Source organism: Acipenser ruthenus, unplaced genomic scaffold, assembly GCF_902713425.1.
Source record: "Acipenser ruthenus unplaced genomic scaffold, fAciRut3.2 maternal haplotype, whole genome shotgun sequence".
Taxonomy (NCBI): domain Eukaryota; kingdom Metazoa; phylum Chordata; class Actinopteri; order Acipenseriformes; family Acipenseridae; genus Acipenser; species Acipenser ruthenus.
Window position 1 is genome coordinate 71816 of NW_026708040.1, and position 12491 is coordinate 84306.

The 12491-nt window shown below is 40.8% G+C and overlaps 2 protein-coding genes across 2 annotated transcripts; both read left to right on the forward strand.

Moving 5' to 3' along the window:
* The first annotated feature begins 301 nt into the window (after nucleotides 1-301).
* LOC131728705 (SLAM family member 5-like) lies at nucleotides 302-5829 on the forward strand. The gene is made up of 5 exons (XM_059019685.1): nucleotides 302-474; nucleotides 1359-1655; nucleotides 3057-3338; nucleotides 4257-4352; nucleotides 5537-5829. Exons 1-5 carry the CDS (start codon nucleotides 396-398, stop codon nucleotides 5680-5682), a joined length of 900 nt encoding a protein of 299 aa, XP_058875668.1. The 5' UTR covers nucleotides 302-395; the 3' UTR covers nucleotides 5683-5829.
* A 1845-nt stretch (nucleotides 5830-7674) lies between these two features.
* On the forward strand, nucleotides 7675-9990 carry LOC131728703 (tapasin-like). Its single transcript, XM_059019681.1, has 3 exons — nucleotides 7675-7758; nucleotides 8557-8919; nucleotides 9626-9990. The coding sequence occupies exons 1-3, from the start codon at nucleotides 7710-7712 to the stop codon at nucleotides 9988-9990; spliced, it is 777 nt and encodes a 258-aa protein (XP_058875664.1). The 5' UTR covers nucleotides 7675-7709.
* Nucleotides 9991-12491: the final 2501 nt, after the last annotated feature.

Below are 12491 nucleotides of genomic sequence, written 5' to 3' on the forward strand. Positions count from 1 at the left end.
AATACACAGTAATTAGAGGCGCATCATGGACAATGTTTCTGTAATCTACCGGGGAAACTGCAGGGTTTCAAAACAGTTCCATAGAGTACAGGAAAAAACACCCTTGCTTCATTTCCTTCACTTCTCGCTCTCTCTCTCCCCCTCCCTCTCTCTATCTCGCTCTCTCTCTCTCCCCCTCCCCCTCTCTCTCCCCCTCTCTCTCTCTCTCTCTCCCCTCCCTCTCTCTCTCTCCCCCTCCCTCTCTCTCTCTCTCTCCCCCTCCCTCTCTCTCTCTCGCTCTCTCTCTCTCCCCCCCCTCTCTCTCTCTCTCTCTGGTTATCTCTCTCACTCTCTCTCCCACGCTCTCTCTCTCATGCTCTCTCTCTCGAGCTCGTGTGTGTGTGTTGAGTTTGAACATGGTAGTGAGAATAAGGAGCACTGTCACAGATATTCAACGTCTTTTTCTTCTGGTACTGTATATTCACTTGATATCAGGTAAGTAGATTTCTTTTATATTTGTAGCTGACGTCATAGTGATCTGAATGGACTCGTGTATTTAATTATTCTTTAACCAGGAATAAACCCATTGATGTCCAGAGAGACAGACAGCAGTAATTTCACATCATTAAAAAAAAAACATCATCATACATTAAATCTGGGTTCAGAAACATTCACACTGTGATCGTTTACTGTTTAAACACTACTGCTCCTTACAGCAGTAAGACATGGAGGGGGTTTCCAAACCTACCACTAACACACGCATCCACAATGTCTAGAATTTACATCCTAGACTGTATCTAAAGTATTTGCATAGTTTTTTTTTTCACTGTTTGTAATGTACTATGCCCGGTATTTCACTGTATTTAATGTATTAGGCATTGTTCCTCACTCTCTTGTAAAGCTCTTTGTGATGGTGATCCACTATGAAAGGCACTAGATAAAATAAAGATTGATTGATTGATCTGAGATGGACTGGCGTCCCGTCCAGGGTGGAGTCTCGCCTTGTGCCCTGTGTATGCCGGGTTAGGCTCCGGCTCACCGCGACCCTGTAAAGGAGTAAGCGGTCAATGATAATGGATGGATGGATGGATGGATGATTGATTGATTGATTGATTGATTGATTGATTGATTGATTAACCCTCTAGTGTTTTTGACATGAGAAAAGGGCTACTTTATTTATGTAACCAGATTCCTTTTCTTAAACAAAACACAACTTACTCTTAACTTGTTACACATATCTTTCAGAAAGATGTCCACATTCAGTCCATCATAACTCTGCATAATAACATTGTAACGAAGTGTGAGCACACATGTATTTACTCAGTAAATGCAATGCGAATACGCAGTAATTCTTTACAAACGTTTTCTTTTTATTTCAGCTCTGAGAGAGTCAAAGCTAGTGTATGGAACACAAGGAGGATCAGTTACATTCCATCTGGAGGAACGTCCAGACCCGACCTTCCAAGATTTGTACTGGACTTTTTCCAGTAATCGTTTGGCGGCTTGTGAGCTGGACAAGTGCACCAATTACAGAGAGAATGCAAGTGTCTGCAATACCACGTTTTCACTAGAGCTGAAGAACATTGCCCAGACTGATGATGGAGAATATAACGCTGTCATCATTGAGAATGATAGAAAAGTGAAAAACATTTCAACTCATCGGCTAATAGTTCAAGGCAAGTTGATTGATCTGTATCGTTTGTTAAGGGGAGGTGTTGGATTGGTAGCAACATAAAGGCTGAGCAGGTTGACCCACACTGATATTATTATTATTATTATTATTATTATTATTTATTTCTTAGCAGACGCCTTTATCCAGGGCGGCTTACAATTGTTACAAGATATCACGTTATTATTTTTACATACAATTCCCCATTTATACAGTTGGGTTTTTACTGGAGCAATCTAGGTAAAGTATCTTGCTCAAGGGTACAGCAGCAGTGTCCCCCACCTGGGATTGAACCCACGACCCTCTGGTTAAGAGTCCAGAGCCCTAACCACTACTCCACACTGCTGCCCTATGATAAATATCAGGCAACACATTTTAGCAATGGATCTCCCTGCTAGCAGCTGATGAGTTAATAACACCAACAGCAGCATAAGACCTTCTCAGCATAAGACCTTACCTCTCCACCAGAGAGCTTGCGGTTTAGTTGAATGTTGAGATGTTTGTCTTTGTACCCAAGAGTCTCCACTGTTAAGAGTTCTCTGGATTATTAATGAAGTATTTTTATCTGCCAAATCCACTTTGATTTTCGTGTATAATTGGCTTTTCAAGATCCCTCTGGTGTAGCTAGTATGTTCATAAATATCTTATAGTCTGCATTAGTTGGTGAAATAGGTCGCCATGGCATTAAACAATGTGTCTAGGTAACAAGCTCAGGTGTGTCTTATTATTAAACTCATGGTGAAACCAGGAACAGATCAAACTGCTGTGTCTTATTCCCATCCCTGCATTGTAACTGCAGTCTAATATCACTAGACTGGACTGGACTGGAATTACATTGTAACTGCAGTTTAATATCACTAGACTGGACTGGACTGGAATTACATTGTAACTGCAGTTTAATATCACTAGACTGGACTGGAATTACATTGTAACTGCAGTTTAATATCACTAGACTAGACTGGACTGGAATTACATTGTAACTGCAGTTTAATATCACTAGACTGGACTGGAATTACATTGTAACTGCAGTTTAATATCACTAGACTGGACTGGAATTACATTGTAACTGCAGTTTAATATCACTAGACTGGACTGGAATTACATTGTAACTGCAGTTTAATATCACTAGACTAGACTGGACTGGAATTACATTGTAACTGCAGTTTAATATAACTAGACTGGAATTACATTGTAACTGCAGTTTAATATCACTAGACTGGACTGGACTGGAATTACATTGTAACTGCAGTTTAATATCACTAGACTAGACTACACTGGAATTACATTGTAACTGCAGTTTAATATCACTAGACTAGACTGGACTGGAATTACATAGGAAATGCAGTTAAACTGTACTGGAATTACATTGAATAGTAACACAAATATTTTGTCTTTGTTTTTTGAGCAGCTCCAGTCTCTAAGCCTGTGATCCACACCTCTGCAGTCTCCAGCTCCAATGGAACATGCAATGTCACTCTGAACTGTACTGCAAAGAGGGGGACCAGCGTCTCACTTCAGTGGGATTGGACTGGAATTCATCACACAGCTATCAATGGTCACAATGGGAGTGTGTTGTATTTTTCCCTGGATCCCAATGCAGAAGGGTCCTTCACTTGTAAAGCACACAACCAGGTCAGCAACTCGTCAGAAAATGTACCAGTGGAGAAAATTAAATGCTTCAACAGTTCGGGTAGGTACTTTATTAGCATTTAGTTATTCAGCAGACGCTTTTATCCGAAGCAACTTACAGAGACTAAGGGGGTGAACTCTGCATCATCAACAACTGCTGCTGCTGCTGCTGCTGCAGAGTCACTTCCAATAGGACCTCGTTTGTTTGACGTCTCATCCGATTGACGGAGCACAAGGAGGTTCAGTGACTTGCTCAGGGTCACACACACACACAGGGAGTCAGTGGCTGCTGCAGAGTCACTTCCAATAGGACCTCGTTTGTTTGAAGTCTCATCCTGAAGGACGAAGCACAAGGAGGTTCAGTGACTTGCTCAGGGTCACACACACACAGGGAGTCAGTGGCTGCTGCAGAGTCACTTCCAATAGGAGCTTGTTTGTTTGACGTCCTATCCTGAAGGACGGAGCACAAGGAGGTTCAGTGACTTGCTCAGGGTCATACACACACAGGGAGTCAGTGGCTGCTGCAGAGTCACTTCCAATAGGAGCTCGTCTGTTTTTGTGTTTCATATACAAAGTGATTCGTAACGTGGTGGGTGATATCAGGGATGGGAATCAGACTCCCGCTGCACAGCAGTGTGATCCAGTCCTGGTTTCACTAGGAGTTTAATAATAAGACACACCTGAGCTTGTTAGCTGGACACACTGGGGCTGATCAAGCTGGTAGTAAAACCTGGACTGGGTGACACTGCTGTACAATAGGAGTCTCATTCCCATCCTTTCACCAGTTCCTTTATCTTAAACTATTGTAACTAATTGTCATTAATGTTTTTGATCTCTATACAAACCTAACCCTAAACCCTAACCCTAAATCCTAAACCCTAACCACTTGCTTGGTTCAGAACATGAAGCTATGACACAAAGTTGCCCAACTACACTTTTAAAACGAATTTCTGATGCCTGTTTATTTCTTTCCTTTTAGAGAATACAAACTTGGTAATAATCATTGTGCTGATCCTTGCTTCAGTACTCCTGGCCATCGCTGTGGTTAAAATGACTTTTCAAAAGCACAGAAGAGGTATGTTGCTCATGCAATAAAGTACTGAGTATTGATGTCGGACGCAGCGATAAACAGTCAGGTGTGTTTAGCTGAAAGCTTAACCACTGTGGAGGATCTTACTCCCTGCCCCCTGTTCAGACCGTGCTTGTAGATCTCCTGATCCTCCCCTCCTGCTCTGCACCGGACTCTCCTGACCTCAGCATCTCGTCACTGGATCCTCAGCTGATGAGCTATCCTTGCACTATTGCACTGCTAATCTGTCACTGTAAATCTAACTCGATTGTGATCCTAACTTGTTGCCTCCTGGTTCATATTGTATTCTAGCAGTGTTATTATTATCTGACTGTAAACCGCACTGTGTTTAAATATGAATCTTGCATTGTAACTGCCCTGTAACACCTGTGTAAGTCGCCTTGCCTAAAGACGTCTGACAAATAAATACATTATTAATAATAATAATAATAATAATAATAATAATAATAATAATATGAACCCCAAAAAAATGTGTTTTGTTTATAATTAGAAGAGATTTGAATGGGATTTTTACTCGACAACATTAGAGTACTTGAAATGACATCATGTAGACTTGTTATATGTTGAGGGTCATTGCTGTTAATCGGACTGATTTACCGTTCAGAGTGAAACAGCTGCTTGGGGTTGATTGGTCGATCGCTGCTTTTCTTCAGACTCTCTGGACAGAACAGCGATCCACACAAACCCAATCCCAGCCCGATCGACACCAGCGACCCTCGTCTGATTTTCAGCCCCTGATTTCTGCAGAGACATCCGTCCCGATAATCCAATAACCGAATAATCAACATAATTTAGATCTTTTTATTTAACATCATGTAATCAAAGAAACTACAAAACGATACTGCAAAAATAAAGTCTACTGGAGTCATAATAGTAATACAGCAGTATTTCATGTTAGATTTCAAAATATGGAAGAGATATGGAAAAACTACAAAGCGGTACGCAATTCAGTATGTTAACAAGGTAAACAAGGTAACATTATTCAGCAGCTTTCATTCGATTCTATGAAGCAAAATGAGTTCATTCTATCGGTTGATGCAAAACTTTTGGCCACAGCTCTATCCAAGATGGTTCAGCACCATCAACAGATGAGATAGTGAACAACCAGTATGATCTATGAAAAGTAACATCATGCAGAACTTATTTTATTTAACTTTCACTTTGTTTAGGTTCGTTTAACCTGCCAAATAATCAGAGGACTTCCTTGCTGTGCAGAGATAAACCAGCCCTTGCAGCAACAGATATTCTAAACTACAACCACGATGATGGGACTGCAAGATGCGAGGAGTTTCCATTGTCACACATAGTTACTTAGTATTTACACATTATTACAATGTTATTATGCAGAGCAGTGTGGAGTAGTGGTTAGGGCTCTGGACTCTTGACCGGAGGGTTGTGGGTTCAATCCCCAGTGGGGGACACTGCTGCTGTACCCTTGAGCAAGGTACTTTACCTAGATTGCTCCAGTAAAAACCCACCTGTATAAATGGGTAATTGTATGTAAAAATAATGTGATATCTGTATAATGTGAAATAATGTATAATGTGATATCTTGTAACAATTGTAAGTCGCCCTGGATAAGGGCGTCTGCTAAGAAATAAATAAAAATAATATTTTTTTAAACCTTTTTTCATTGATAAATTTGTGTTTTTAACCTGCAACCATTATCTTAAAGTATTATTAATATTATTGTAATGCATTGTTAATAAAAAATATTTTCTCATATTTTTATATATAAATTGGATCTTGTCTCGAATGAATCTGCGTTAAGTGAGATTTTGAACCGAGGATCAAACGGAGATGGAGATTAAATGAAAAGATAAGTGTGGGTTAGTTCTCACTACACGGTTTAATTGTGCAGATAGGGGGCAGAGTCGAGGGGGTGCAGTTCGATTGAAGGCAGGTGTTGCCTCTGAGAATCGTGGAACCGCAGCCAAGTGTTCATATTTACAGGATGTTAAAATAAAACATGTGACATGCATACGGTAAGTGGAAAACAGCTGCTAGCAGGTATTAGTTCAAGCTTGTTTCCTGTACCCACTAGCAAAACAAATACAGACCAGAAACACACACACACACACACACACACAAAAACCTTCGATGGGTACCACACACACACACACACACACACACAAACCTTCGATGGGTACCACACACACACACACACACACACATGTACGCGTGCACACACACACACACACACAAACACACCTTCGATGGGTACCACACACACACACACACACACCCACACACGCACGCACACACACACACACACACACAAACACACACAGCTTCAATGGGTACCACACACACACACACACACACACACACATACAGACACACACACACACACACAGTGGAAATTTACAGACCATTGTCAACACATTAGCTTCGAATGACCTAAATCCACGTTACCCACACTGTGCAGGTTAGGAGAAACAACTCACTGCCATTTGTAACAATTGTTATAGGTGTTTCATTGCAGTTTGTCAAGTCGGGTCTTCAAGGATCCCAGTGATTCTGCCTCGACAGCATGACTAGGTGACCCTGGGCAACCCCTTCCATCCCCTCACCACCCTCTGTGTGAAGAAGAAGTGTCTCCTGCCCTCTGTCTCCTAGGTCTGTCTCCACTTCCAACACTGTGTGTCCTCTGGTCCTGGTTTCTGTGCTGCGCTTAAATTATTGGTTTGGGTTAACTACAGCTAAAGCCAAAAGGTTTGCAACATCACCCTCTATATAGAATGAGCACATTTTGCATCATAAAGTCGAATGAAACCTGCTGAATGATGTCACGTTAACATATTGAATTGCACACCAGAGCTTTGGAGTTTTCCTATATGCTTCACAAAAAAACAAAAACAATTGAAAAATGTGACATTTTGAAATCTAACATGAAATACTACTGTACTACTATTATGGCTTCCGGTGTAGACTTTAATGCGATATGATTTCATAGTTTCTTTTGATTACACGATGTTAAATAAAAGATCTAAATTATGTTCATATCAGGTTTTTTTTTAAATGATGTCTCAATCCTTACATTTTGGCCGTAGCTGTAGGTCAACTTCCTTTTAATGGACCCCAATAAACACGCTACGACAGGCCACCTAAACAGCCATAACAATGGTACTCACGCCATTGAGGTGGAAACATATAAAAAAGTTTACTTGGTCATTTTTTAGGGGAGGGGCAAGGCGGTTAGAATGCATCAGTGTGGGCCAATGAGATCGCTGGCGGGCGGGATCAGGAAGTTAGTGTCTAAAAACCACAAAGGAAAATCTCACCTTTACTTCTGTCCACTGAAGAAGACCCAGCTCGGTATATTTGCTGTATGTTTTTGCCATGGATCTTCACTGGGGAACATACTGTCTGTGGACGTTTTGCTTCACAGGTAAGTCAGTTCAAAATTACATACAGTATAGGGCCACCATAAAAAAAATAGTTTATATAAAATGAATAGAAAATAACCACAGTCGTAGTTTCATATGAACCTTATACATCTTCTTGCATGATATATGTAAGTACTCACTTGTATCAGGAATGGGGTTAGAGATAGGGTGACAGTTAGGGATAGGCAGCAGTGTGGAGTAGTGGTTAGGGCTCTGGACTCCTGACCGGAGGGATGTGGGTTCAATCCCCAGTGGGGGACACTGCTGTTGTACCCTTGAGCAAGGTACTTTACCTAGATTGCTCCAGTAAAAACCCAGCTGTATAAATGGGTAATTGTATGTAAAATAATGTGATATCTGTATAATGCATGTAAAATAATGTGAATCTGTATAATGTGATATCTTGTAACAATTGTAAGTCGCCCTGGATAAGGGCGTCTGCTAAGAAATAAATAATAATAAATAATATATCTTGCAAGCAGAATGTAACTCTGCATAATAACATTGTAATGATGTGTAAGCACACTTGTAATTACTAAGTAACTACGATGCAAACACACAGTAATAAGAGACTCAATGTAAACTGTTACCAAACACACATTTGAATCTCTTTTTTTTTTTAAATTCTTCTCATGATAAAAGCCAAACTTATTGTCCAATAATAATGTTAACCTTTGTACAGTAAAATAGTTTGGTCAATATATTTTTCGAAGTATTATAATCAGTGACAAATGCCTCAAACAAAAATGACAATTTTCTATTTATTGAACTGATGATCCAATTCTCGATCTATTGTCCAGGTACCACTGTGGGTAACCCAATCCAACTCCTCCCCAGCCCCTCGCATCTCTCCCTGCTGGCCGGAGAGAACGCTACACTCAGCTGCCGTCTGAGTCAAAACAGCGGCTTCAAGTCCTACTTTTACTGGAAGGCAGTGAAGCAGCACCCGACTGCAAGAGAAAACGAAACACCTGACTTCATCGAGGAGGAGGGGCGCTTCTCAATTAGCACAGAGGAGGACAGCCCTCCGACTGCTGTCAGCACTCTGCTGATCAGTGACGTCACTCCGTATGACCACGGCAGGTATTTCTGTGCCGTGCATCTCCTGGGAGACACGACACACGTGCTGCTTAACAGTACCTACATTCAACTGGACGTGAAAGGTACGTTGTCGTTTCCTTTCTGGGGTGCTTCTGGTGACTAGTAGTAAGTATTACAAGTCAAGTGTAAAGACTGACTTTGAATTTTTTTAACATGACTTACAAACATCTTTTTTTTTACTTTGCTTATTTTTGTAATCTTGTTTTTATGTATAATTCTTATTAATTTCCTGTATTATTATTATTATTATTATTATTATTATTATTATTATTATTATTATTATTATTATTATTATTATTATTATTATTATTATTATTATTATTATTATTATTATTATTATTAGCATTAGCAGCAGTGTGGAGTAGTGGTTAGGGCTCTGGACTCTTGACCGGAGGGTCGTGGGTTCAATCCCAGGTGGGGGACACTGCTGCTGTACCCTTGAGCAAGGTACTTTACCTAGATTGCTCCAGTAAAAACCCAACTGTATAAATGGGGAATTGTATGGAAAAATAATGTGATATCTTGCAACAATTGTAAGTCGCCCTGGATAAGGGCATCGGCTAAAAAATTAATAATATCATTATTTGTAATTTCTATTGCTTCATGATAATGCATACTTCTTTCTGACCTGTAAAGTGCTTTGAGATACTGTGGTATGAAAGGAGCTACAGAAATATAATAAATTCACTTAGTAACACGAAAAGTTTTTAATCTACACATTAGCCAGTTCATTCATTCTTTCTTCCCCCTCTCCTCTCTCACTACAAGCCCGCCCACAATTATCCCTCACCTCTCATCCTTCCAACACTTCGGGCTCTCGGATCCTGTCCTGCAGGGCTGTGGGCTTCTACCCTCCAGACGTGAGCCTGTCCTGGGATGGCTCCTCTATGGGGGTCCTGTCCCCCACGCCGCAGGGACCCCCCACACTACACCAGGATGGCAGCTACAGCACCAGTTCCACCCTGCTGGTTACTGAGGCGCTGTGGATCACTGGTGAGGAGATCGCCTGTGTGCTGAGCCACTCCTCTCTGACACAGCCGCTGAGGAAAAGCATTAGGCAGGAAGGTACGAGGTTCCCCTCCCGAGTGCTCACAAAGGTCTTCATGCAGAACGCCACCCCATTGCTTCTGTAGTTTTTATTTGTCGTGCGTGTTATTATTTATTTCTTAGCAGACGTCCTTATCCAGGGCAACTTACAATTGTTACAAGATATCACATTATTTTTTACATATAATTCCCCATTTATACAGTTGGGTTTTTACTGGAGCAATCTAGGTAAAGTACCTTGCTCAAGGGTACAGCAGCAGTGTCCCCCCCCACCTGGGATTGAACCCACGACCCTCCTGTCAAGACTCCAGAGCCCTGACCACTACTCCACACTGCTGCCCCTATGTAATCAAACCGCTGGAACTTAAAATCCTGAATTGGACAATTAGCTATTGTCTGATCCAGTGGATGACTTTAATAAGGCCACACATGCAATTAATTTCAGTTAGTAAGAGAAAAGGAACGAACAGTCACAAATGCTAAAATACATTAAACTTTTTAGAAGTCTAATTAAAAGCACAAAGCGGTCTGACATTTTCACACTGTTGTTTCTATATCACCGATTACTGAGCGGAGATTGAAATTCTCACACCCGGAGGTGTTTTCATGCAGGTGGGCAGATAAAGGATCTCAAATGACAAATCTGGAGGTGTTCTGATACACTTGCACACTGCTGTAGGTATGGCATAATTCTGTGGGAGCCTAACTGTCCAAATATCCCAATATCTTTCAACAGATACCTTCAGCAATGCAGCTGTGATTACAAGACACTGTGTGATTGTCCCAGCGCTAGTGATAGAAATTCTCTGCGTCGTCTACTTTTCTGTATGTGCTGCATCGGTAAGTAATACCACCTTCTTCATAGAATCAAAGACGCAACAACTGACAGACCGAGCTATCACTGCCTAACTTAAAAACACAATCTAAACCTACCCCAAGAAGCTAATCCAATGGCGCACGTTTCGACTGGAAGTCTTTTACAATGTCTTCCTCTAGACTGTTTTACGATGAGAAATGGCAGAACGTAAAAAAAAAAAAAAAAAAGTTGGGTGTCTTTGTTTTAGTAACTCTGCATTATAACGTTGTAATGGGCAGCAGTGTGGAGTAGGTGTTAGGGCTCGGGACTCTTGATCGGAGGGTCGTGGGTTCAATCCCAGGTGGGGGACACTGCTGCTGTACCCTTGAGCAAGGTACTTTACCTAGATTGCTCCAGTAAAAACCCAGCTGTATAAATGGGGAATTGTTTGTAAAAATAACGTGATATCTTGAAATAATTGTAAGTCACCCTGGATAAGGGCGTCTGCTAAGAAATAAATAATAATGATGTGTAAGCACATGTGTGTTTGCTAAGTTCCTCTAGTTGTCTTCGGGGAAAGGATCGCAGTCCACACAGTTCCTGTAAAACATGCAAATGGTAGAATGACTGGACTGATCCCTCTTTTTTTAATCGTATTGAGTTCTTTGCTTGTTTCGTATAACCGTAGGTCCGTAACTGAACTGAGGATCATCCTGAAGCTCTCTGAAAACGAATCAGCGCTCCCTTTCACGAAATGGAAAAGCTACAGCAATGATATATAAGGCTGGATTTTTTTTCACCGTTATCATAGATTTCCTGATTTCCATGACATGTACCCGTTGCCCAATACGTAGTTCCCTCTCTGTGAAAAACCCTTTAAGCAATACTGTAAATTTTTAAGCAGTTAAAAAATACCGGTAAATGTTAGTTCCGAATTCTCGCGTATAGTGCAATATAAATATTTCATTTATGTCTTATTTCATCTTGTATCGTGATGTCATTTTCAATGCATTTGTAAATATCATTATAACTTATAAATACTGTGTATGTGTATTTATTGTATGCTGGGGGGTCTGTTATTAAAATGATGGAAAATGAAACATTTACACGTGTTTTTTTGGTAGCAAGTTTAAACTGTGAAATGCAATATGTGATATACTGTCACATGTTATACTGTTCATAGGTTGTGATGTGATATATTGGTGCAGGGATATAATGTGTGATATGTATTATTATTATTATGTGTTTATTTAGCAGACGCCTTTATCCAAGGCGACTTACAGAGACTAGGGTGTGTGAACTATGCATCAGCTGCAGAGTCACTTACAATTACATCTCACCTGAAAGACGGAGCACAAGGAGGAGAAGTGACTTGCTCAGGGTCACACAATGAGTCAGTGGCTGAGGTGGGATTTGAACCGGGGACCTCCTGGTTACAAGCCCTTTTCTTTAACCACTGGACCACACAGCCTCCTGTGGCACGAGTACTGTTAAAATATATAGTTGTGTTTAGGCACTGGGATTGCACAATCACTTCACGCGCAGATAAAATGTGTATTAATATGTGAGCACAGGGAATGCACAAATTAGTTCACGTGCTGGGGGTCAAGTGAATAATGAATTATGTAACTCTGCATAATAACATTGTAACGACATGTCAGCACACCCGTATTCACTAAGTGAGTACTATGTAAACGCACGGCCATTAGAGACACAATGTAGTGTGGTTTCAAATTGAAAGTTTCACAGAACACTCAAAGGCAGGGACATGAAGTCTAACCAGAGAGCTTC

Coding starts and splice junctions, on each gene's coding strand:
- LOC131728703 (XM_059019681.1), top strand. CDS start 7,710: ATGGATCTTCACTGGGGAACATACTGTCTGTGGACGTTTTGCTTCACA. Junction 7,759..8,556: donor GTGGACGTTTTGCTTCACAG/GTAAGTCAGTTC, acceptor TCTATTGTCCAG/GTACCACTGTGGGTAACCCA. Junction 8,920..9,625: donor CATTCAACTGGACGTGAAAG/GTACGTTGTCGT, acceptor TCTCACTACAAG/CCCGCCCACAATTATCCCTC.
- LOC131728705 (XM_059019685.1), top strand. CDS start 396: ATGGTAGTGAGAATAAGGAGCACTGTCACAGATATTCAACGTCTTTTT. Junction 1,656..3,056: donor TCATCGGCTAATAGTTCAAG/GCAAGTTGATTG, acceptor TTTTTTGAGCAG/CTCCAGTCTCTAAGCCTGTG. Junction 4,353..5,536: donor TTTTCAAAAGCACAGAAGAG/GTATGTTGCTCA, acceptor CACTTTGTTTAG/GTTCGTTTAACCTGCCAAAT.